General features: G+C 34.2%; 1 protein-coding gene across 4 annotated transcripts in view; it reads left to right on the top strand.

Moving 5' to 3' along the window:
- Window positions 1–26,371, top strand: part of ANKHD1 (ankyrin repeat and KH domain containing 1) — a 112,946-nt gene that overhangs the window by 42,829 nt on the left and 43,746 nt on the right. For 2 of the 4 annotated variants that reach the window (XM_037147533.2, XM_037147534.2), the window contains exons 10-12: window positions 2,461–2,570; window positions 21,726–21,813; window positions 25,806–25,933. In XM_037147533.2, the coding sequence (XP_037003428.2) occupies window positions 2,461–2,570; window positions 21,726–21,813; window positions 25,806–25,933 (326 nt within the window). Of the gene's footprint in view, window positions 1–2,460; window positions 2,571–12,571; window positions 12,646–21,725; window positions 21,814–25,805; window positions 25,934–26,371 lie in introns of those variants that run through there. The other 2 variants (XM_037147532.2, XM_037147535.2) reach the window with 2 other exon arrangements.

Genomic DNA, 26,371 nt, shown 5'->3' with positions numbered 1-26,371 from the left:
TTTAGTCATTGTCCCTTCATCATTTTTGGTAACTCTTGTGTCCCAATGAAGAGTCTTTTTCATGTCATTTATATACCTCAATTACAAAAACTCTCTACCAATGAATGGTATTACCACTGGTCCCTACACAGTAAAAAATTACTAAACACATTATTATAAATATGAAAACAGATGTACGGTCTTATTATATATAATTTCCCTAATGTACCAAGTGTATAAGTGACAGAGCCAACATTCAGATTTAGAATTCCTAATGTTATTTTTTCCATTATATCACCAGCGATTTTCATATTGAGCTGCTTTTGCTAGTTTGAAGTATAGTTTCCAGAACTATTTTAGGGGTTTGAGAATCACTTTTTTATATCATCATTACCAAACTTTTTTTTCACATTGGAGTGTAATTTATTTACATAAAAGTTCTTCTTTTAGTGTAGCACTAAAGAAAATGCCATAGGTCTTCTTACACATTTCCTGTACAATTTTTTAAAATTGAAAAACCTTTTTGTTGTAGCATTTTTTCCAACACATAGAAAATGTAGTTAAATGAACCCTAAGAACCCATCAACAACATTGACAACATTGAATTTATCACCAATGTCATTTCATCTGTATGTTCTTTAGTCCCCCATTATTTTTATAAAATTATTTTTGTTTAAAATAAACATTTAAAAAAATTGTTGAGAAAGTCGTTAAGATCTGTCACCATACATAATTAACAAAAACATTTTTAACTAAAATTTGAATTTTTAAAATTTGAAAATAAGTTTAAAATAAATTAATTTTTATAAATTGTCAATAAATATTTCAATATGTAACTCTAAAAGATAATCACTTAAAAAAGTAACAGCACTATTTCCTTCCTAAATTTTTTAAATAATAACTTTTAGTATCATTAAATATCCAGACAGTTTTCATGTTTTCCTGATAGTCTTATAAATGTGTATGTTTGTATTTAATGGCTTTTGAATCAGTACTCAAATGAGATTCATATAGTAACTATTGATCAGTATGTCTCTTAAATCTCTTTTAATGTATGGGTTTCCCTTCCAGTTTTTTTTATTCCTTACAAGTTTTGGTTGAAGAAATGGAATGTTTATGTTTTAGGCTTTCTGTAGTATAGATTTTGCTAATTGCATCTCCATGATTTCATTTAACTTGTTTTTCTGACCCTTGGATTTCCTAGAGAGTAGTAGTTAAATTTAGAGACTTGATCGAATTAGATTGTATGTGTGTGTTTAGTAGACTATAGGTAGTAATTGTTATTTATATTATTTGTTATCTTGAGATAATAAATATCTGATTGTCTTTCTTTTTGTAATATTATTAGCCATTGGTGATCATTGCTTAGATCCATTAATTTAGTAGGGGTAGCAAAGTGGTTATAGTCTAAATTCTATTATTTCTTTCTTGTTTATTATCTGGAAAAAGTCTAAAGAGAAACTTCCCCTCATGAACTTTGATTACTCTTAGATGTAAATCATGTAGGAATAGCAGTATAAATGTTTGATTTTTTTTCACCCATTATTTGTTTCCAAAATAATAGTGTGGTTCCCTAGCATTTTTCAGTAGTGACCAATAAAGTGGGTTTTTTTTATATGAATATTATTTTGAACTTTGGGGTAAACATATGATGGCTTTCACTTCATCACAGTCCTCATTTTTTATTGATGCAAAAATTGTCCGAAGGCAGGGCAGTTTGACTCCCTTTGGTCAGTAACATTACCTCCTTAAATCCCTTTGATATGGTCTCATTGTAGTCTTTGAGGTTTCCGTGCTTTCTCGATAGGGCAAGGTATTTCATGCTTATCTTGTGCAGCTTCTGCCTCAGTCTTGGAATCAAACGTTTTTCTAAGAAGCCTTATTCTTCTTAGTAGGAAGTGGTACTTAGAGATTATGGTCTAAGTCAGAAGTACTCTTTTCTTCTTGGTGTGTCATTGTCTCTGGGCTTTTTTAGTTGGTCAGAGTTAGGAAATTTTTTTCTTTGTGAGTGAAATACATCATGAGTTCATGTCAGTACTTCCAATTTAGAACAATAGAGTTATTACTTAACCGTAACAATCTCTTACGTATTTTCTTTCAACCATGCCAGAAACTTCACTTTTACTAAAGGATTACTTGATTATTACCACAATACCTATAGAACTGTCTCAGAACATAACCCAACACTACCACCGTTATGATTTCTGAAAACTGATTTTTTTTTGTTTTTGTAGGTCTTAGGATTTATCTTACTGGGGATATGTATAGATTATACTGTTTCTTAAAATCATTTGCTATAATTCCTTTTGGCGTGGCTAAAAGCATTTTTACAAAGCATATTTAAAGGAAAATTAGTACATTTAAAATACATAGCAGTATTTTTATACTTCAAATTTATCGGTTTCACCAAATTTCAGAATTGAACTGTTTAATATAATTTACAATTCACAAAGTAAATGTATGATTTTGTTTGTTTTCTAGGTGCTAATGTTCATGCTACAACAGCAACAGGAGACACGGCTCTAGCCTATGCTTGTGAGAATGGGCACACGGATGTCGCAGACGTTTTGCTTCAAGCAGGAGCTGATTTAGTAAGATTTTTAATATCAAATATTTTTGTGTTTATTCTCATTCATTTTTAATATTTAGAAAAAACTAGAAGAGATCTCTAGTTGCATGCTTTGTTTTAAAAAAGATGGCTATTCTAGTTTTATTGCATTTATTAATTGTATTTAAAATACTGAGTTTTTAATACCATTTTATTTCCTGGGTAAAATTATTAGTTTGTTTCTTCCCTTTACCCCAATCCTGACTGGCATTTCTAAACTTTTTGAACTGCCCTTTATTAGGCATATTATACATTCAATAATATGTTTACAGAATAGAATAACCTGTCACATCAGTTTGAGTGATTTTTCTCTTTTTTTTTAGCATTTTCTACTTCGGCTTTTCACAGTTTCAAATTAGATGGTAGATTTATATTTGTAATATTCTTTATAGCTATGAAAATTGTAAATCATATCTCACTTAAAGATTTATGCTTCTTGCTGAAATGTATGCTTTGATTCATTTTTATTTTGTGAGGGCACTTTAAACTGTTTTCTAGAGTTTCTCACAGAATTCTCTTATGTATTTCAGAAGAATTTATAAGACATGTTATAATGAATCAAGTTTATATTAGTTTTAGTTTTTTGGAAAAAACTGTGCAAGTATTGCATTTTAAACCACTTATAACAACAGACATTCCAAAATAGATTCCCGAGATTGTTGGAAAGTAATTATTGACTAAGGTAAATGTATAGTATAATTATGCCATTTATTATTACTTCTAGTACTAAATATTGTAACACTAGCATTTATTCTTATTAATTAGCTTCTTCCCCATCAGTTACACTTCCTGAGGTATACTTTTTTATTTAAGAATTATGACAGATATTATAAGTAGAGCTCCATCTTCTGCCTTCTTTCAGTATCTTTTTCCTTTTTTAGAGTTGCTTTGGGTCATCCATAAAAATTAAGAATTTGAGTATTTCAGCACTTGAAATAAAGAAATAGGATAGAGCATAAAAGCTGAGATGCTATAAACAAATTGAATATTCCTATCTTCCAAATTCTTACCTGAATTCTCTTTCTTCTTCCCTTTCTTACAGCACAGTCACTTTCTCAACCTGTTTGTTAAGAGTTTTTCTGAAAATATTAAATAGGAGAAAGAGGAATTATCTGTAAAATATGCTCTAACATATAGCAAAATCTTACTGATTTTGACTGAGTTAGAAATCTATTATGAAATTATTTTCAAATGCTTTATTTGGATAGTCTTCTGAAATAAGGTAGTATTTATGATTAGAGTTATTTAGAAGAATTGGATTAAGTGAACAAATAGAAAGATTTGAATTTTCCATATTATTTTATATTCAAAATGTAAGATTTAAAAATTGGCTTAGATAAATAGATCTCTTTATCAAGTATAAAGGTAATGCTGTTATTTTAACATAAGTATTAATATTTATTTTTATATTTTACAATCTATCTCTGCATTCATGTTTACATATAATTATAATATAGTTGTCCTCTATTTTTCCAGTGTGTTTTTTCATAATCTTCATATTGTTACATAGTCTATGTTTATAACCCTTGCGTAATATTCCATCATATTAACGAACCATAATCATTCCCTTATTGTTGAACTTTTGCCTTTTCGTTTTTCAGTTAAACTGTTAGATTTAATAATAACTTAATTTGCATAACTTTTTTTTCTTCTTTTTAATCATTAGGTTGATTTTAAAAATATATTGCCTGGTCTATGCTTTTGCATTCTGCAAAAGACATTTCAATTTTAATACTATTTTTTCCTAATTATATATTCTTTATAGAAGATGTAGAAAGTATGAGAAAGTGTAATAAGTTTGATATTCAAAACCTATTAAAAAAACTTTGGAGTATCAGGTTTTACTGTTAAGTGAAGAAGGGGAAAAAAGAGCTAGTCAAACACAAGAAGTGAGTAAAGCAGGCCTGTCAGTCCTTGAGTCCTGAGAAAAATGATAAATAATTATTACTAACTGGATATAAGAAGGCATTAGCGTTTTTCTTGTCCTTCATTCTTTAACAAAGGTTGCCACCTCCTAGGATCTGTCTTGGGGCTGTAACAATTTCCTCAAATGGTTTGCAGATGGGAAATTCTCCACTCACATTGCGTGGAGCAGAGATGTAGTCTATTCTTGGCATTTCATAGGTGTGTTCTTGACACCTAGATTTGCTAGTTCTTTAAGTTAAATAGATGTTTCTGTGGGCTGGTTGGGAATCTTCATTTCTGAGAACTGTTTTTATACTCAGTTTTAAACAAGGAAGTCCAAAAAGACTTTGACACACAATCAAGACCAACCCTCAAGCCTTAATTAGATTTTAGAGTTTGACTTTTGCCATAATTCAAAGTTTTGGTACTATAATTTTTAAAAAGGAGCTTAAAAACTGTTTCCCATTCTTTAAAATATTCTGCCCCAGACTTAGTTAAGATATTAATTATGATTTTAAAATGTTTAATGCAATAATTTGGTTTTCTTGTATTGTTTCCTGGTATGAAACTGAGAAGTTTTAGGGCTTTCATTCAAAATATGTAGTAGGTGTAATTAATATCTTAGTTTTAAATGAAATATAGAAAATTTCTTATTTATTGCTTTTAAAAAAATTATAGCCAGAACAAATGGCATACTGGGACATTTGCAGGTAGATTCTTGAAATAGGTACATCTAGTTTGAAACTTCATTTTTTCTAGTTTTAAAATATGTATAGATAATTCCAGTTAAAAGCACACTGAATATCCACCATATTTAGAGGTTATGGATTGATATGTAGTTCATCTAACTTTTAAATAATTGCATAAGTTTGAATAATCCACTATTTAAAATCTTTGGGCTGGCTTAGGTTTTTTTGTTTTTTTTTTAAACCCTCACCTGAGGACATGCTTATTAATTTTAGAGAGGGGAAGGGAAGGAGAAAGGGAGAGAGAGAAAGACGTGAGCGTGAGTGGAAAACATTGCTTGGTTGTCTCTTGCATTCATCCCCAGCTGGGGATCCAACCTGCAACCCAGGTATGTGCCCTGACAGGGCGTGGAATCAAACCCACGACACTTCAGTTACAGGGTAATGCTCCTGAGCCACATGGGCTCTTTAATAGGCCACTTAAAATGTTCTTTTTGAAAATCAATAATTAAATTACAAATTGTCCATTGATTTCAGAGATTTTTAAAAGTTCTCCCTGTTTAGCATTCAGAATCATTTTAACTACTCTATAAGGATTGAACTTACTCTATAAGCAAAGGAATCCTGAACAAATGACCTAATTCATATCTTCCTGCTATTTGCATCTCTTGTTACCACCATAGTGGGTATCATGCATTGAAATAAACAGTATTCCTTATGTTTTTTTCCCCTGCATAGCATCTTTGTTTATTGGGCTCAAGTGTGTTTTTAAGTATTTGATGTGATTATAGGTATGGTATTATGTAAACCCATTATAAGGAAGTTTATATTAAAACCTATTAGCATTCTCTAATACTTAAAATCCCTAAGAAATATTTACAAAAAAAACAAACTGCCTTTGGAAACTGCTTGATCTTATTTCTCTGAGGAATAACTTTGGATTTGCTGGGTGTCCTTAGGCAAGTCACTTAAAGTCTTACAGGCTTCTTTTTTTTTTTTTTTTCCTACTCTTCATTCTTTTACTTTTTTTATGAGGGGTTTGGACTAAATGATCTTTCATGACCTAGCCTAAGAAATCTAACTTCATGATTTTGAAAGAACAAGTTAACCAACTGTTTGGTTTAGATGGACTAGATTATCTTGAGTGCCTTGTTAGCCCAAGAATGTGTAAAGTGCTATGAGATCCTCTATGAAAATGAATTTTTAAGATAGAAATCATTATTACCAATAATGGTGATAAGTGTTTATATAAGTTATTTTATCTTTTAAAATCTATATCTCTTAAATGACCCCAAGCATTATTTTGGAGGTTATCTATAATTAATAATTAGCAGATTTCACATATTATAAAAATATTTTATAGATTACTTTAATAGATAAAAATTATTAGTCCCTAAAATGCTTAGTTAATTTAGTAAGGCTACCCCAGTAAAGAATAATCTGGCATTATAATGCTAAATTATTATCTCTTCCACCATAAGTCTTTTTAGTATCAATATTTTATCCTGCTTAAAAATTGTCAAAAAAGTAGGAAGATTTTTCTCAAAATGGATTTTTGTTTTAATTAAACTATTTCCTCTTCCCTTGTAGAATACTAAGTCAAGAATATAGTCTCTCTGGTTGTCTTATTCAATTATCTGTTTATTCTTTTTCTGCAAGTAAAGTTTATTTCAGGTAGCAGAAGAAACTTGTGTTATGTCATCTTCCTTTCATGTTTTATGTCTTAAGACTTTTCAGAATTTCCTTTGTTTAGGATTGTTTTTTTTCAGCTTTGACTTTCAAGTATACATAAGGACTGAAAAACAAAGAATTTAGAATACCATTTTACTTTAAGATGTTTGTCACCTCGAAGATAGGGGTGGAAGAGGAAGAGAGTACCCAGGGACATGAAATAGAATGTAGTTTCTTTATGCTCATAGTGAGGCTGCTTTAAATATAACAGATCAGAGAAAATGAAATGGAACCAACTTAAAGAAGTATGGTAGGCACACAGTGTTGCTAATTATGGAGTCTTTTTTAAATTGATTTTTATATATATAGAAAGAAAAATGTAATTTTGTTATACATTCATTGGTTGTCTTTTGTAAGTACCCTGACAGGGCATTGAACCCACAACCTTGGCATATTGGGATGATGCTCTAACCAACTGAGCTACATGGCCAGGGAGTCTTTGCTATATTGAATAATAGTTGGTCCTGTCAATTAGTTATTTTCCTCATTATTGTGACTAAATTTTTGTTTAACAAAACCTTAAGATTACTTGAAAAGTAAATGTTTTTAAAATTTTAAAATAGGTAATACCTTTACATAGTTCAAAACTCACAAAGTATAAAAATGTTCTGTGGACACCGGTTTCTATCTCTGTTGGCAATTAATGTTTTTTATTTCTTAAACTGTTCCAGAGATATTTTATGTACGAATGATGAAAAGTCACATATACTGAAAGAAGCATTCTTATCAATGTTCACTTCTTCATATAATTTCTTACTGAAATAGAATTTTGGCTTTTTATTATACTGATTTTCCTTGACCATAGCTTTTAAGGGTTTGTTATTTTTGATGTTTTAATAAAAATTAAAACACTTTTGCACCAATGAGGAAATTTGGCCCTTTGAATGTATCACAGTGGCCTGTCACTGAGTTTCTTCCCTAACCATAAAGCAAGCTCTTTGACCCTTACTGCTTTCATTGCATTGTATTCCACCAGCCAAATGAACTTTTGGGGAGCATTTTATTTATTTTTTTCTTTTTTTAAATTTTATTTGATTTTATTGATTATGCCATTACAGTTGTTCTATTTCCCCCTCTTCATTCCCCGACACCCTGCACCTCACCACCCCCACCATTCCCCCCCTTTAGTTCATGAACACGTGTCTCAAGTTCTTTAGATTCTGTATTTCCCCTACTATTCTTACCCTCCCCCCTATCTATTTTCTATCTACTGTCTGTGCTACTTATTTTCTGTACTTTCTCCCCCCTTCTCCTTCTCCCACTCCCCTGTTGCTAATCCTCCACGTGATCTTCATTTCTATGGTTCACTCCTGATGTAGCTGTCTTCTTAATTTGCTTTTGTTTTAGGTGTGGTTGTTGATAACTGTGAGTTTGCTGTCCTTTCACTGTTCATCTTTTTTTTAATCTTCTTTTGCTTAGGTAAGTCCCTTTAACATTTCATATAATAAGGGCTTGGTGATGATGAACTCCTTGAATTTGGTCTTATCTGAGAAGCACTTTATCTGTCCTTCCATTCTAAATGAAAACTTTGCTGGATAGAGCAATCTTGGTTGTAGGTCTTTGGTTTTCATGACTTGGAATATCTCTTTCCAGCCCCTTCTTGCCTGTAAGGTCTCTTTTGAGAAATCCGCTGACATTCTGATGAGAACTCCTTTGTAGGTGACAATCCCCTTATCTCTTGCTGCTTCTAGTATTCTCTCCTTCATTTTAATCTTGGCTCATGTAATGATGATGTGCCTTGCTGTGTTCCTTCTTGGGTCCAACTTCTTTGGTACTCTCTGAGCTACCTGGATTTCCTAGAAGTCTATTTCCTTTGCCAGAATGGGGAAGTTCTCTTTTATTATTTGTTCAAATAGGGTTTCCACTCGTGACGGTTCCTCTTCCCCTTCTGGTGCCCCTATAATTCGAATGTTGGACCGTTTAAAGATGTCCTGGAGGTTCCTAAGCCTCTCCTCATTTTTTTGAATTTTTGTTTCTTCATTCTTTTCTGTTTGGTCATTTTTTCCTTCCTTCTGGTCTACTCCCTTGATGTGAGTCCCAATTTCCTTTCCATTAGTGTTGGTTTCCTGTGCATTACCATTCATTTCAATTAGTTTAGCTTTCATATGTTTCTCTAATTTGTGACTAAAATGAACCAGTTCTGTGAGCATCCTGATCACCAGTGTTTTGAACTGTGCATCTGATAGGTTAGCTATCTCTTGGTTGCTTAGAAGTATTGGCTGTGGGGCTTTGAGCTGTTCTTCTTCTTGATCCATAAGGTTTTGGTCTGTTTGTGCCTGTTATGTATGAGGGGCGGAGCCTTAGGTGTTCACCAGGGAGGGGCCACCCAGGTTGCTTGTTTGTAACACTGTATGTGGGGGCGGGGTCAGAGAGGGGCAATGGCACTTGTTCCACTCTCTCTCTCTGATTTCGGTCCCCTCTGCTGCTTTCCGCAAGCAAATTGGGCCCTTCTGGTTCTGGTTCCCAGCTGTGTGGGCTTGTGCACCCTCTAGGACTCTGTAGGTCTCTCCAGTGAACTCTCTGTGAGCCTGGGAGCCTCTCCTAGCACCTTGACCCCCGAAAGTTTTTCTAATTGGTGCTTCTAGGCTTTAATTCCCATCACTGGGGCCCTGGTTTGCACTGTCTGTCTCACTGCTTGCTCCTTCGCCTGGTTAATCTGTGTGCGAATGTGTGACTGTGGTCAGCCAGCTGCCTTGTGCCCTCACTGGGTCTGCCCATTGCCAACCCACACCTGGGATCTGCCAACTGCCACTTGTGGGCTTGGGTCAGTCTGGCCACTTTTTCCTGCGCAACCTGGCTCTGCCAGCTGCTGGCTCCACCCCTCTTACCAGTCTGGCTGAATGGTTCGTTGTTGTCAGACTTCTGTACTGTTCAGTTTTCTGTCTGTTTTGGTTGCATTTTTGTTACTAAAACTTTGTTGTCTTTAGACTTGGTTGTGCGAGGAGGTACAGTGTTTCCACCTACGGCTCCATCTTGGCTGGAAGTTGGATTTTTCTATATTAAATCTTATAAAATAGGAATGTGGACCAGGTCTTCTCTTTTATAAGATTGTTTTTTTAACTTAAGCAATATATTGTATGAAACTTGGATATTTCTGTACACCCAAGTATTTGTATTTTCTATGTATGTGGGCTATGTCTTTTTTTATATGAGTGGATTTGTTACCACAAAATACCACACATACTGTCCTGCAACTTTTTCATTATTAATAATATTTTTCAGTGTCAATTCCTATGGATTTCTCTCTCCTTTTCACAGTTACTTATTCCTTAAGTAGTCATTCATTTGCATTTTTAGCATTAAATGTTACAAATGGTACTGCATTAAATGTTATTAAACACATTTACATCTTTTTTGCTTTTGTGAATACATCAATAGGGGTAAGTTCCTAGAAGCGAAGTTTTGGTTATCAAAGAGAGCACTTGTAAAATGTTGATAGCTGCTGGCAGATTCGTCAAAAATGCTAAACCAGTCTATATTTCTATTAATAATTGAGACTTACTAATTTCCAGCATTCTCATTAACATGAATTAAAAAGATTTATCTACCTACCTACCTACTTCCTTCTTTCCTGTTTACCTTCTTTCTTGATGGTTTAATTTTCTAATCTTTGATCATGGGCCAGTGTTTGTTTTAACTAAAAATTCTCCCTGTGTTCAAATAGCCCTAGGAGCTGCTCATTGATTGCCCCTAAAACTTTGGTAAACTATAAAACACATGTATAAAAGTGCTTTCTAGAAGAGTATTCAGACATTTACAAATACAAGTTTTTTAAAAATCAAATATTCAGACAATATCTATTGACTTCATTCTGAAAGGAGATTAAATGTATCTTCCACCATTTTATTTTTTACATTACTATGGTTTTATAACTTTGACATTCTATTTTATGACACTATTTCTGCCAGGTGTTTAACTTTAACTATAAATTTAGGTGGGGTCTGTGTTTACTAGTCTTTCACATCATGTAGCTTCTTAATCCTTGAGTGCCTGAATTGACTCACCTTTTGGCTGGCAGATACTGGTATTTTGATTTGAATTTAGTCCCCTGCCCTAGAGGGAAGGCGGGAAGCAGTTCTCATGTGCTTTCATTGTTGAGATTACTGTATGTTGTATTTATAAATGAATATAACCATATGTAAAATTATTGAATCACCTGTTTTTTCCCCTAAAAATTCTAAGACTCTGTTCTCTGTCTTGTGGTATTGAGTATTGCCAAAATCCACTAGACCGTTCCTTATTATATGTAAGTAATTTCCTGTTTCTGCCTGGATTATCATAAGACTCTTTCATTATACTTAAACCTCTGTGATTTCACTAGGATGTATCTTGGTGTTTATTATTCTTTATTAGTTTTACCTGGAAAATAGTGAGTACTTTTTAACTGAAGGTTTTTGCTGCTGTTCTTTCTCTTCTTCCTCTCTCTCCTTCAGTTTTCTTTCATTACATCCTTGAATACTTCTTTTTTTATTCTGTGTTCATCCAGGGTATTTGTTAATCATTGTTTGGATCTCCTCTATTTGTATTATCTTAATTTTTTTTTTATTTCTTTCTCCTTTTCCTATGCATCGTTTCTCTCTTAAACTCATCTTCTAGGTCACTATTTTTCTGTATAATTGTTGCATGTAGTATGGTTTTCATGGTTTTATTATTACTTAGTTTCTTCTGCTCTTCCAACTTTTTAATCTCCTATTGCTGTTATATCACTTTGTTCAGCTGTTTAAAGAATTTATGTTCTCTTTCATTTATTTGAAAGTGTAGGCCAATATCTGATTTAAATTTTATTGTTTCCATGTTCATAAGAATTTAATAGGCTCTATGTTGGCTATTTTTTGCTTATTCATAATTGAATGAGGCTTGCTATTTGTTGATAATCATATAGGGGTGTGGTAGGGAGAGGAAGTCAGCTTCTTCAAATTGTGTAGTTGTCTCAAAATGCTTTCTTGCCAAATCTCTACTATAGGAGCATGCATATGCCCCTTAGAGTAAGCATATGTCCCAGGTAGGAGGTAGAAGTGACTTAGAATAAAGACTTCTCTTGGCTACCTTTTTATTTGGTGACTTAGTTGACTCTGGCCTGTGACTGCAAAGCTTATTACTGTTTTGTCATTTATATCTTCAAGTACTCTCTGTGTCAGGAGTCTAGACCTGAAGAAAATATAGATACTCTGTCTCTCAAGTTCTTCGAAGATTCCCGTTTTAATCGAAAAGTGTGAGCACTTAAGTACGTTTGTAATGCAGGGGCTACATAGCTATATAATTACCTTACAATATTTTCCTTACTTTTTCTCCCAGCTTGTGATATCCCCAAATCTTTTAATTTTATTCTTTGGTTAGATGTTAAAACATACTGTTCTGGATTCTGTGGCTTTGGTTGTATTTGGAGACAAAGGCATGAATTCAAATAATTCAGCAGCATTATATCTGCATTTGTTAAGCTTTATATTGAAGTTACATTGGTAAAGACCCACATTATCACACCCTTTAAAAAATAATGCTCTGCTCCTGAGATTATGGTCTCTACAGAAGAGAATCTTTTTAGTTGAAGATCCTGAGTTTAATAAAGCTCAGCATCTGAAGTACCATTCACAAGGTCTTCATGGCCAAATGTGAGTTTCATTTTTGGAATAAGATCCGTGAGTTCTTCTTTTTCCTTTCACAGGACAAGCAGGAGGACATGAAGACTATTTTGGAGGGCATAAATCCGTCCAAGCATCAGGTGAGGGTGGCCTTTGATGCTTGTGAGCTACTGCAGAAGGACTAGATGTTGTAGGTAACTAGAGTTCCAGATATCTGAATTCCAGCCAGGTAGTTCCAGGACCCTGATGTGTGAAAGAGGAAATCCTCTTCAAATGAGAAAGATTATGAAGTTTAAATAAAAAGAGGTTTATATTACTAGTAATTTGCTTCCTTAGAATTCTTTTAATGTGATATTCCTAAAAAATCTTGTAGGTGAAAATAGATTTTCTTATTCAGATAGTTTTTTTGTATCCTCCCTTATTGGGAGAGTTAAGAAACTCAAGGGGAAAAAAATCTCAATTATAAAGTCCTTTGCATTCAGCTATGTTCATTTAAAAAATATGAAACTTAGTTTAGGATAACTTGTTGGATATTTTAAATATAATCCTCTGATAAACAAAAAATAAGTTAGCATTTTTTGCTATATTGTTCATTCCCTAATTTATATAAATTTAATTTTTTCATAAAATTATGTTCTATTACCTCATTCTGAAATTAGTTTTTAAGAAGGTGAATACTTGTTCATAGGCAAACATTTCTTTTCTTTCAAAAAAATGTGTGGAATTTGTGCCTAATGGTTTTAAAAGTTAAGCAAAGTTAATATCCATTGTAATCCAGAGAGATTTGTTTAAACTCAGGAGCAGTGCTTAATTTATATAAATTACAAATAAATTGTGATTGGATCACCATTAACTTAGGTCACCTAAAATAAATTTTTCAGTATCAAGTCACTCTTAATTATAATGCTTATTAAAATATCTTCATTAATGGCTTATTGAATAAGCAGTTATATTCTAATTTGAAAAAAGAAAATCAATTTATTTTACAAAATATTATGTGAAAATGTGAACTTTTACTAAGTTTGTGTAATATCTCAGGCTCCTATATAGAATACAAAGCTCAGTGTTAACTTCAGATAAGGTATTTCTTTCTTTCTGGATTTGTTAAGGTAATGCGATTATAAATCTCTCTCTCTCTAGCTGTAAGTCTCAAAACTTGGGACACTTTTTACTGGGTTTTTTTTTTTTTAATTTTATCTTTATTGTCTTTTTTTTAGTACCATTTAGTCCCCTTTTACACCCCTTCCGTTAGCAGCCACCACGCTGTTGTCCACATCCACGAGTCCTTTTTCCTTTTGCTCAGTCTCTCCACCACTAACCCCACCCACACTGGTTGTCATCTGCTCTCCATCTGAGTTTGTCTCTGTTCTGCTTATTAGTTCAGTTTGTTTGCTTGATTCCACATTAGTGAAATGATATGGTGTTTGTCTTTCTCTGATTGGCTTATTTCACTTAGTGTAATGTTCTCCAGGTTTATCCCTACTGTTACAAAAGCTAAACTTTTCTTCTTTTTTATGGCCAAGTAGTATTCCATTAGATAAATGTTCCATAGTTGTTTTATTCTCTCATCTATTGATGGACACTTGGGCTGCTCCCATATCTTGGCAATTAATTATAAATAGTGCTACAATGAACATAGGGGTGTTTATGTTCTTTTGAATTAGTGTTTTGGGTTTCTTCTGATATATTTCCAGACGTGGGATCACTGGGTCAAAAGGTAAATCCATTTTAAATTTTTTGAAGTATCTCCATACTGCTTTCCACAGTGGCTACACCAGTCTGCATTTCCATCAACAGTGCAAAAAGGTTCCCCTTTCTCCACATCCTCACCAGCACTTGTTATTTATTGATTTACTGATGATAGCCATTCTGACAGGTGTGAAATGGTATCTTACTGTGGTTTTAATTTGCATTTCTCTGATGATTAGTGACATTGAGCATCTTTTTACATGTCTATTGCCATCTGTACATTCTCTGGAGAAGTATCTATTCAGGTCCTTTGACCATTTTTTAAAAATATTTTTATTTACTTATTTTTAGAGAGGGGAAAGGGAAGGAGAAAGAGTGGGAGAGAAACATCAATGTGTGGTTGCCTCTCATGTGTTCCCTACTGGGGACCTGGCCTGCAACCGAGGCGTGTGCCCTGATTGGGAATCAAACTGGCGGGCGACCCTTTGCTTCACAGGCCATGCTCAATCCACTGAGCTACACCAGCCAGGGACCTTTGCCTATTTTTTAATTGGGTTGTTTGGTTCGTTGGTTGGTTGGTTGGTTGGTATTGAGTTTTGTAAGTACTTTATAAATTTTGATTAACTCCTTATCAGCTGTATCAGCAAATATGTTCTCCCATTCTGAGAGAATGGGTTGTCTTTTTATTTAGTTGATAGTTTCCTTTGCCATGCAAAAACTTTTTAGTGTGATGTAGTCCCATTTGTTTATTTTTTTCTTTTGTTTCCCTTGCCTGGGAAGATATATCTGAGAAAAAAATTTCTATGGGCCATATTTGAGATTTTGCTGCCTATGTTTTCTTCTAGGATTTTTATGGTTTTGGGTCAAACATTTAAGTGTTCAGTCCATTTTGAATTTATTCTTATGTGTGGTGTACAGAGTGGACTATTTTGATTTTCCTGCACATATTTGTCCAGTTTGCTCAACACCGTTTATTGAATAAGCTTTCTTTAGCTCACTTTATGTGTTTGCTTCCTCTGTTGAATATTAATTGACTGTAAAGGTGTGGGTTTATTTCTGGGCTCTCTTTTCTGTTCTTTTGATCTATGTGTCTGTTTTTATGCCAGTACCAGGCTGTTTCCTTTTATTATAGTTTGATGTTAGGCAGCATGATTCCTCCAACTTGGTTCTTCTTTCTCAGAATCACTGTTGCTATGTGGGGCCTTTCGTGGTTGCATATAAGTTTTTGAAATATTTGTTCTAGTTCTGTGAAATAATGTCATTGGAATCTTGATAGGAATTGCTTGAATCTATAAATTGCTTTGAGTATTATGGACATTTTAATGATGTTAATTGTTTCTATACGTGAACATGGTATGTGCTTTGCTCATTTGTATCTTCTTTTACTTTCTTTAGTGTTTTATAATTCTCTGAGTGCAGGTCTTTACACCCTTGGTTAGGTTTATCCCTAGGTGTTTTATTTTTTTTGTAGTAGTTGTGAATGGTATTATTTTCTTAATTTTCCTTTCTGTTGATTATTGGCATATAAAAATGCAACTGATTTCTGGATATTAATTTTGTATCCTGTTACTTTGCTGAACTCATTTATCAATTCTAGGTTTCTTTGTGGAATCTTAGGGGTTCTCTATGTACAGTATCATGTCATCTTCAAATAAAGACAATTTTACTTCTTCCTTTCAAATTTGATTGCCTTTTATTTCTTCTTTTTGTCTAATTGCTGTGGCTAGGACTCCAAGTACTGTGTTGAATAAGAGAGGTGAACGCAGGCATCACTGACTATTTTCTTCCCACTCTTAAGAGGAGTGCTTATACTTTTTGCCCTTTGAGTATGATGCAGACAGTGGGTTTGTCGTATATGGCCTTTATTATGGTTAGGTAATATAAATGTTCCCTCTGTTCCCACTTCGCTGAGAGTTTTGATCATAAATGGGTGCTGGATTTTATCAAAAGCTTTTCTGCATCTGTTGATGTGATCATATGTTTTTTTATCCTTCATTTTGTTTATGTGATGAATCACATTTACTGATTTGTGAGTGTTATACTAACCTTGCATTCCCAGAATAAATTCCACTTGATCATGGGGTATGATCTTTTTGATGCATTGGTCTATTCAGGTTGCTGATATTTTGTTGAGTGTTTTTAGCATCTGTATTCATCAGGGATATTGGCTTATAACTTTTTTTTTTTGTAGTGTCTTTATCTGAAATTAGGATAATGCTGGCTATGTAAAATAAGCTTGGGAGCCTTCTGTCCTCTAGAATTTTATGAAATAGTTTGAGAAGGAGAGGTGTTATCTCTTATCGGAATGTTTGATAAAATTTATGTGTGAGGCCATCTGGTCCCAGACCTTTGTTTGTTGGGAGCTTTTTGATTACTGCTTCAATTTCATTAGATACAATCTGTCTATTCAGAGTCTCTGATTCTTCCTGATTTATTTTTTGGAAGATTGTATGTTTCTAGGAATTTGCCCATTTCATCCAGCTTGTCCAGTTTGTTGGCATATAATTATTCATAATATTTTCTTACAGTCTTTCGTATTTCTTTGGTGTCAGTTGTTATTTCTCCTCTTTCATTTCTGATTTTATTTATTTGGGTCCTTTCTCTTTTTTTCTTGATGAGTCTGGTTAAAGTTTGTCCATCTTGTTTATCTTTTCAAAGAACCAGCTCTTTGGATTCGTTGATCTTTTGTATTGTTTTTTAAGACTCTATTTCATTTATTTATGCTGTGATATTTACTAAGTCTTTTCTTCTACTCTCTTTGAGCTTTGTTTGTTGTTCTTTTCAAGTTCCCTCAAGTGTGAAGTTAGATTGTTTATTTGAGCTTTTTCTTCTTTTTTTGAGATACGCTTGTAATGCTGTGAATTTCCCTCTTTGTAAATTGACACTTGCTTTCCCAAGTGTCCCACAGGTTTTGGATTGTTCTTTCCTCATTTTCATTTGTTTCAAGGTATCTTTTGATTTCTTTCTTGATCTTGTTGTTGACCCATTCATTGTTTAATAACATGTTGTTTAGCTCCCATGTCTTTGTGTGTTTTTTTAGTGTTCTTCTTGTGATTGATATCTAGTTTCATAGCATTGTGGTCAGAGAAGATGCTTGATATGATTTCAGACTTTTTAAGTTTATTGAGACTTGTTTTGTGTTCTGATAACATGTGGTCTATCCTGGAAAACATTCCATGTACATTTGAGAAGTATGTATATTCTGCTGCTTTGGAGTGAAATGCTCTGAAAATATCAATTAAATCTACTTGATCTAGTATGTTGTTTAAGGCTGCTGTCTTTTTTTTTTTTTTCTGCCTGGAATATCTATCCATTAAAGTCAATGGAGTGTTAAAATCCCCAGGTATGACTGTATTTCTGTCAGTTTCTCCTTTTATGTCCGGAAGCTATGCTAACCTCCTCCCAGGACCAATCTGGAACTACAAAATTGTAGAGAAACCATCCAGAATAACCAACTGAACACTAGCTGGAGAGAGGCATGCATTATAACCAAGGGCAGACAGAAGAAACCACTTCACCACAAGACTGTGAGGCACTGCGGAGTAGACACGAGAGGGCTGGCTAGGCTCTCACAGACAGCCACTGAAGTTCAGGAGGGATAGTTCAGTGGCTGGGGGTTGCCCCTGAGAAGTGTGGGGTCTAATGAAAGATCCATGTATATGCTGCCTCTAAGAGACCCATCTCAGATCAAAAGATACACACAGACTAAAAGTAAAGGTTTGGAAAAAGATATTTTCATGCAAATAGAAAAGAAAAAAAAAGCTGGGGTTAGTACTACTTATATCTGATAAAATAGACTTTAAAACCAAGGCCATAGTAAGAGACAGAGGGCACTTCATAATGATAAAAGGAACAATCCAAAAAGAGGATATAACCCTAGTAAACATTTATGCACCTAACATAGGAGCACCTAAATATGTAAAGCAAATGTTAATGGAATACTTTTTAAAATGAGGTTTGCAACTCCACTTTTAGAGGTTCGGGTTCAGCGGATTTGAAATGGGAGTCTGCATTCCAGCTAATATCCCAGGAGATTCAGATAACCCCCTCCACGTTCCACACTTGGAGACTTTGCTGGAGTCTATACAGATTATTCTGCATCATTGTAGAATTTTGTTCTTTTTCCATCTTTGCTTTATGATCAGTCATGTTCCTTCATCCAAACTGAATAAGCTTGGTTATTTTTTGTTACTTGTTATATTTAGAAACTAAGCTAAGCAAAAAACCCTAGAAGAGTGCCTCTTAGTCTCTTTTCCATCTCATTCTTCCAAGGGATATGAACCTCATCAGTAACAGTAGATCACTGAAGTAATGATGAGTGTACAGTTGCAGGTTGGAAGAATGTACCCTGCAAGGTAGAATATCAGAATCCTCACAGGGGTGTCCAGCCTGCAGCCCATGGTCTGATGTCTATGAATGTGGCCCAACACAAAATCATAAATTTACTTAAAACTTTTTTTTGCTCATCAGTTTTTGTTAGCATTTGTGTATTTAATGTGTGGCCCAAGACAACTCTTCTTCCATTATTAAAAAGAAAAATACTGTCTCAAAGGGTAAAATTTTCCATCTGTACTGTCACAAAGGGTAAAATTTTCTTCTTTTTTATGGCCAGATAGTATTCCCTTGTGTGAATGTCCCATAGTTGTTTTATGCACTCATCTGTTAATGGACGCTTGGGCTGCTTAGAGAAAATGTTAAACTACACAATAAGTTCATAACCTTGCAAAATAATTTTCTGTGTTTATGTATATCCTGAAATTTTATTGATTCTGAACAAATATTGGCTGTACTAATAAACGCAACATTCATAAGTAACATATACAAATTTGATTCCTAGTTTAAAAGAATTTAATGGTCAGATATTTTGGTACAAATAATACATGTTGTGGAATATACAGTATTAATTTTAGGACATGAAATATTATAAGTACATTATAAAGTTGTAGCATTGTTTTACCAGCCACTTTCCAAACATATTTTGAACTATAATCATATAGTTCAAAACCAAAGGAATGAATTTTTATAGGGAGGAAAATAAAATTGACAGTTTTTAGACTGTTCATTTCAGAAATTTCATGAGTATGTTGAAATTCGAAATTTGTTTTGATCTTGGGACAGTGCTTTCTGATTTCTTGTCTGTTATCAGCTAATATTTTAAATATACAGAACTAACAATACTAACAATAAACTTTTAAAGTACCAATACTTTAAAAGTTTATTCTAAAGCAGGACTTTCAAAGTCTTTTGTCTTCGAGATTTAGTTATGTTAATGGATGTAAGGCTTAAGAGGAAAAAAGGTAAATTGACATTAGTATTGCCCACCCATGCTTTAGTAATAATGTGCATAATACAGATAATGAAAATCTTATTCTAAGTTTAGCTATTACTCCTACTTTCCTGTTATATTAACTTTTCTTTCTCTTATTTGCTTAGTAGAAAATTAAAACTTCAAAACTTAGTACTATGAAAGGGAAGATTTAAGAGGTCACTTATGCTTAGGTTCCTTCATGGTAAATAGTAGTCAGGCCCCTCATTGTTTTATATGTTAGCTTTATAATGGTAAGCAAAAACGGATGCAGTTGCTGTTCTCGTGGAGCCTACATTTTAATGGCAGAGACATCTTAGCCAAATAGTTACACAAACTAATGTATGACTGGACCTTTTGAAGGAGTGTATTGACTTACATAGAACTGTAAGTCAATAATAAAAGAGTGATCTAGGTAAAAAGTTCAGAGGTGTCTTCCTTGAGGATGTAACACTTGACTTGATATGAAGGGTGAAAAGGTGCTAAAAGACAAGTACGACTGGGAAGAAACAATAGCTTGCATGAAAAGGCCCTGAGGCAAGAAGGGAAATAATGAGTTGCTACAAGAGTGATTTATTTCCAGTGTGCTGTTTCTTGTAATGATAATTCAGAAGTAAGTCAGATGAAAAACTGGACAAACAACTTTCTGGGTCTTTCTGAGTAAGATTTTCATGGTGTATATTTTGTTTTGCTTAAAGTAAATTACCAGAATATTAGATTTACTTACATTAACTATAAATTCAAAATTCATTCTATTGTAAACAAGATTATGTTGGTATTACCTATAGTTATTCTTCCATACCTTAGAGTTAATAAAGGTTGTTGTCTAATCAACATACAGAGTAGGGTAAAAACCGGTTTACAGCTGTTTCTTTGGAAAATAATACAGCAATTAATAAATAATAGTATAAGAATAAACTGCTTTGTGTATTCACAACCGTAAGCCTACTTTTATAAACAAAAGTCAAAGTATGAACTGATTTTTATAGGAGGTTGAAAGATTTGATACCATCAAGATTTTTAAAAATCTCTCTGAGAGTGCAGTTCCCATCAGTGCAGGCCAGTACAACGTTTCCATTGAGTTGACAGTCTACTCTTACTTCTCATTGTTAGTTTGCCTTAGTTGTAGATCAGATATAGTTGTGTAAACAGATTAAATTGTGTCCTTTTGGCAGAGTACACAATTTTTAAATTGACTATGTGATACCTAAAGGATTCTCAGTTAATTAGAATAAAGCTGAAATAAGGCCTGACTTAATCACTGTTCTTTATCTAGTGTTTCTGAGTCACAAAAGACCAGAACAACAGAAATTACTGTGTTTGCATACATAATGAAAGTGCTAGTTACTATGAAAGTATACTCTTTGTAGTGGCATTTGATATTAAGATGGTTAGAAGCTGTTTAATTGTTCATTCCTCTTGCTGGAAACTTCCTAGAAAGAATAACAATGTTTATGCTATTATAAAATTGTTTCTTTGGACTTTGATATTCAGATATTTTATTTCTACTCTAAGAAATATCTGCTCATTGGTATATTTAATGTTCTCTTTTTTACTTTACTCCTAAAATACCATAGTGTTTTTCTTCAGGGATTTGTTTTGTATCTTATGATAGAGTTCATACTGGCTTGTGATAGAAGATCAAGATCTTTCTAATAACCTCACAATACTAAGGCTCCTTTCTCACAGTTCAGATGAACAGTTAGGAAAACATCTTTTTAATCTTAGGAATAAAAAGAAAAAAGAATGGTCCTGGTTGGTGTGACTCAGGGGATTGAGTGCCAGGCAGTGAACCGAAAGGTCATTGGTTTGATTCCCAGTCAGGCCACATTGGGCACTTGGGCTGTGGGCTAGGTCCCCAGTAGGGGGCACGTGAGAGGTTAATGTATCTCTCACACATCGATGTTTCTCTCCCTCTCTTTCTCCCTCTTTTTCTCCCTCCCTTCTCCTCTCTCTAAAAATAAATCAATAAAGTGTATTTACAAATGCAATGATTTCTGTTTGGGGGATCAAGCTAAACCCAAAGTAAAGTGTTATCTTTAATGGTTATTGCTTGGTATGCAAAACTGACCTTAAAAGGTTACACCATGTAGTGTGGACTGAAATTAATCCTATATTTTGGAGGTATGGAAGTAGTTTGTGTAAGTATTAAATCTTCATTATGTCTATGTTATTAGTACTAAGTATTTAAAATAGATGGTTAATGAATTGTTACTGATGGATTATTTTTGTTTCTTTAATAGGAACATGAATCTGAAGGTGGAAGAACACCTTTGATGAAAGCTGCAAGAGCTGGTCATTTGTGTACTGTGCAGTTTCTTATTAGCAAAGGTAAACAAAGTCCAAGTGATCATTTCTAAGAGAAATGAAATTTCTAAAGAAAAATCTTAAACTCTTGCAATTTATATTAAAGCCACTTTGCCTGCAGCATAACTGCTATAAGCTAGTCTTTTGTTGCTCTATTTTATTTAGTAATCCTAGAATATCTGAAGTACTTATTGGGATTTTTCTTTTTTAGTTTTGATTTTGAAGTAGCAGATGGTTATTTCTAAAAGTTGGGAAAGCCAAATGTAAATGCCCAGCGATGTTCAGGAGATGGAGTATTGTTTAGCAAACGATAAGGCAGTTCTGCTGGAAATGGGGAAGCCTGCTACTGTTGTTTATGGGACAGTTGGATTAAGTATACAAGGGTATTATTTATTATAACTATAGTTATTCATTTATATGTAGGCAAAGAAGTTCAAATGGTAGATACAGGAAGAGGTAGTTCAATACTGTTTACTATAGAAAAGTAAAACGCTGCTGCCCCCATGTTAGGTTGAACCATAGAAGATAGTCATTTTATACATCAACAATGGTATATAATATCTGCAATTTCATCTGGTTCAGTCTAACTCTGTATTATATTGTTAGAAGTACTCTGGTATGTGATGAAAAGTTCTAAGTACAGGATGGTAAAGTGCAAGGAGCATCCACTCAAGTGACGTCATACTAGTAAAATTAAAATTTTATATCTGTTACCGTAAAATTCTGACATTTTGTACTATTAAGAATGCAGTATAATATTTTATCATTTTAAATATAAAATACTTTTAATTGGATAAAACAAGGTTTATTTTCTTCATATCACATTTCTGCTACCAAGGAAAGCCTATCTTTACATAGTATTATAACATACTCTGTAAAAATTATTTACCCCAACCACATAGAAGTAATAAACAGATGGATAACCTTTGAAGTTCTCTCATGCTCCTTTTCACACCCAACAGCTACCCCACTAAGCATATAATCAGGCTCATCAGGAGTAGGAGCACATTGATTATGGCCTTTTTAGGAGGTAGTAACTGCTAAACAGTCCTGCCATCTAAATTCATTAAAAACCTTAAAAATAGTCTCATGTTGCCAATGTAAAGATGTTCATTGATATGCCTTGCCTTCCCCAAGTATGCGGTTCAGCTGGATATTTCTGAAAATTAAATAAATTAATAACAGTTTCACCCATAGGGTTATTTTTCTCTTAATAACATAAATTTGGAATTAAGGAAGAAGGAAGAATGAATATTGCTGTAGTCTCAACTATTTAATTTAGCCCTTCGAGGTCTGTAAAAGGTAGTTAAACTAAAAACCAGTACTTTTTTTCTATGGGCCAAACACAGTTTTTCAAAAAGAGGCTAAGAAAAATTTTGTGTTTAGGTTTGCTTTAGGTCATATTGTACAAAGCTATTGAGCACCTTACTAAATAGCCTTTCAGATAACATATTTCGATAATCTTGTCTTCTCTTCATATCCAGATCCCTCTGACTCTATACACAATACAAAGAATTACATTTCTCCTAAATATGGTTTATTTTCTTTTAACTTTTTTGAAAAATATATTTTGTTGATTATGCCATTACAGTTGTTCTATTTCCCCCCTTCATTCCCCTCCACCCTGCACCTTCCCACCCCCACCATTCCCCCCTTTTAGTTTATGACCACATGTCTCAAGTTCTTTCGATTCTATATTTCCCATACTATTCTTGCCCTCCCCTCTATCTATTTTCTACCTACCATCTATGCTACTTATTTTTTGTACCTTCTCCCCCCTTCTCCTTCTCCCACTCCCCTGTTGCTAACCCTCCATGAGATCTTCATTTCTATGGTTCTGCTCCTGATCTAGCTGTCCTCTTAGTTTGCTTTCGTTTTAGGTGAGTTTGCTGTCCTTCCACTGTTCATCTTTTTTTTTTTTTGCTGGTTATTTCTTCCTGTATTCAAAGCTACATAGCAAGACCTTCAAATTCTTTTTTTAAAATTTTTATTTATTTTTCAAGTACATTTTTTGTCTATTTCTCCCATCCCAGCCCCCCCGCCCCATCTCCCCCCCTCCCTCCCATTTCGCCCCCCCCCCCAGTCCTCATCCCTGTGTCTTTCATACTTGTTCCTCAACTGTTCATCTTTTTTATCTTCTTTTTCTTAGATAAGTCTCTTTAACATTTCATATAATAAGGGCTTGGTGATGATGAACTCCTTGAATTGACTTTATGTGAGAAGTACTTTATCCGTCCTTCCATTCTAAATGAAAGCTTTGCTGGATAGAGCAATCTTGATGTAGGTCTTTGGATTTCATGACTTGGAATACTTCTTTCCAGCCCCTTCTTGCCTGTAAAGTCTCTTTTGAGAAATCAGCTGACAGTCTGATGGGAACTCCTTTGTAGGTGACTGTCCCCTTATCTCTTGCTGCTTCTAGGAGTCTCTCCTTCATTTTAATCTTGCCTAATGTCATTATGATGTGCCTTGGTGTGTTCCATCTTGGGTCCAACTTCTTTGGGACTCTCTGAGCTTCCTGGATTTCCTGGATTTCCTGGAAGTCTATTTCCTTTGCCAGATTGGGAAGTTCTCCTTTATTATGTGTTCAAATAAGTTTTCCACTGGTGGCTGTTCCTCTTCCCCTTCTGGTACCCCTATAATTTGGATGTTGGAACATTTAAAGATGTCCTGGAGGTTCCTAAGCCTCTCCTCATTTTTTTTCAATTCTCGTTTCTTCATCCTTTTCTGTTTGGTCATTTTTTTCTTCTTTCTAGTCCACTCCTTTGATTCGAGTCCCACTTTCCTTTCCATTACTATTGGTTTCCTGTGCATTTCCATTCATTTCAATTAGTTTAGCCTTCATTTGTTCATCTAATTTGTGACTAAAATCAACCAGTTCAGTGAACATCCTGATCACCAGTGTTTTGAACTGTGCATCTGAAAGTTTTGCTGTTTCTTGGTCACTTAGAGTTATGGGCTGTGGGGCTTTGAGATCTTCTTGATCCATAATGTTTTGGTCTGTTCACGCCTGTTAAGTATGAGGAGCGGAGCCTTGGACTCCCAGGTCGCTGGGTTGTGACGCTGTATGTGGAGGCGGGGTCAGAGTGGGGAAATGGCAGCGCCCTCTCCTGCGCTCGCTGCTGGGGCCTGCTGGGTCCCGTCTAACTGCCCACTCTCCCGCTGGTCTATCTGCACACGAATGCGCAACCACAGTCAAATCTCGGCCCTGCTTTCTTGCTGGTTCCCCTCAGTCGCTTGTTGGCTCACTCACTAGGTCCACCCGTTGCAACCCTGCACCTGGGTTTCGCACACCTGAGTCTGTCTGACCGAGTTTTCCTGTGCAACCCCGCTCCACCAGCTGCTGGTTTTGCCCCTCTTACCGGTCAGGCTGAAGAATTTGTTGTTATCAGACTTCCAAAAAGTTCATTTTCTATGTTCTGGCTGTGTTTTCTGTTGCTAATATTTAGTTGACTCTAAACTTGGTTGTGTGAGAAAGCAAGGCGTCTCCACCTATGCCTCCATCTTGGCGGAAGTCTCACAATGCTATGATTTGATGCTTATGTTAACCTATATATACTTATTAATCTTAGTCTTCTAGATTTTCCATTTTAAAAGTGGTATTGAATGAATGAACTACAACTGTGTGCAGCAATGTGGATGAATCTCACAAATAATATATCGAGCAAGAGAAGCCAGACACAAACAAAAGAGTATATTGTATAACTTCATTCAGATGAAGTTCAAAAACTAAAATCGGTTTGGAAGTCAGGATAGTAGTTACTGTTGGAGGTGTGGGTACTGACTGCAAAGGGCCACATGGTAGGACTTTTGGTGTGTGGATAATGTTCTCTTTCTTGATCTGGGTGCTGATGACATGGCTGTGTTCACTTTGTGAAAAATTTTCAAAGTATGCAATAATGATTTGTGTGTTTTTTTATATCTGTATTATAGTTCATAAAAGATCTTTACAGTGGTATTGTCTGTGAACTGGCTTGATTCCAACTTTTGCTAAGATTGCTTCTTTTTTCTCTTTGAAGGTGCCAATGTGAATAGGGCTACAGCCAATAATGATCACACGGTGGTGTCACTGGCATGTGCAGGAGGTCACCTGGCAGTTGTTGAACTACTCCTGGCTCATGGGGCTGACCCTACGCATCGACTCAAGGTGTTCTACTTTAAAATAAGTGAATAAATAAATAATATATGTACATTACCATTAAAGTATGTTAAGAAAGAATCTCTTGGTTATTCTTAAATTTTACAGTTCCTGTTCTGGGTAATAGGCACAGTTGTGAATTTGACCAGTTGCAAGTTCAGTTTATAAAACATCTTTGCTTCATTTTATCATACAGAATTGTCTTAATTCCAAATTGCTGTTTTGTTGTATCATATGGCATATTCTTTTTTACTATTACCCCCAAATTGCTCTCCATAATTTAGGTTTTAATTTATAGTTATTTCCAAAGTACCCAAGGTCTTTTCAGTCTTACTTGATATTTATAATATTTTGAATATGTGCTACTATAGCTGAAGAACTTAATATACTTTCTCTAAATATTTTTTCTTGGATTTCATGCCCTATTCTTTTGCATTCCTATCTTTC

Source organism: Artibeus jamaicensis, unplaced genomic scaffold (assembly GCF_021234435.1).
Source record: "Artibeus jamaicensis isolate MK-2021 breed Jamaican fruit bat unplaced genomic scaffold, CSHL_Jam_final contig_456, whole genome shotgun sequence".
Lineage (NCBI taxonomy): Eukaryota > Metazoa > Chordata > Mammalia > Chiroptera > Phyllostomidae > Artibeus > Artibeus jamaicensis.
The sequence above is the reverse complement of the archived record's forward strand: the minus strand, read 5'-3'. Positions and strand labels throughout refer to the sequence as shown.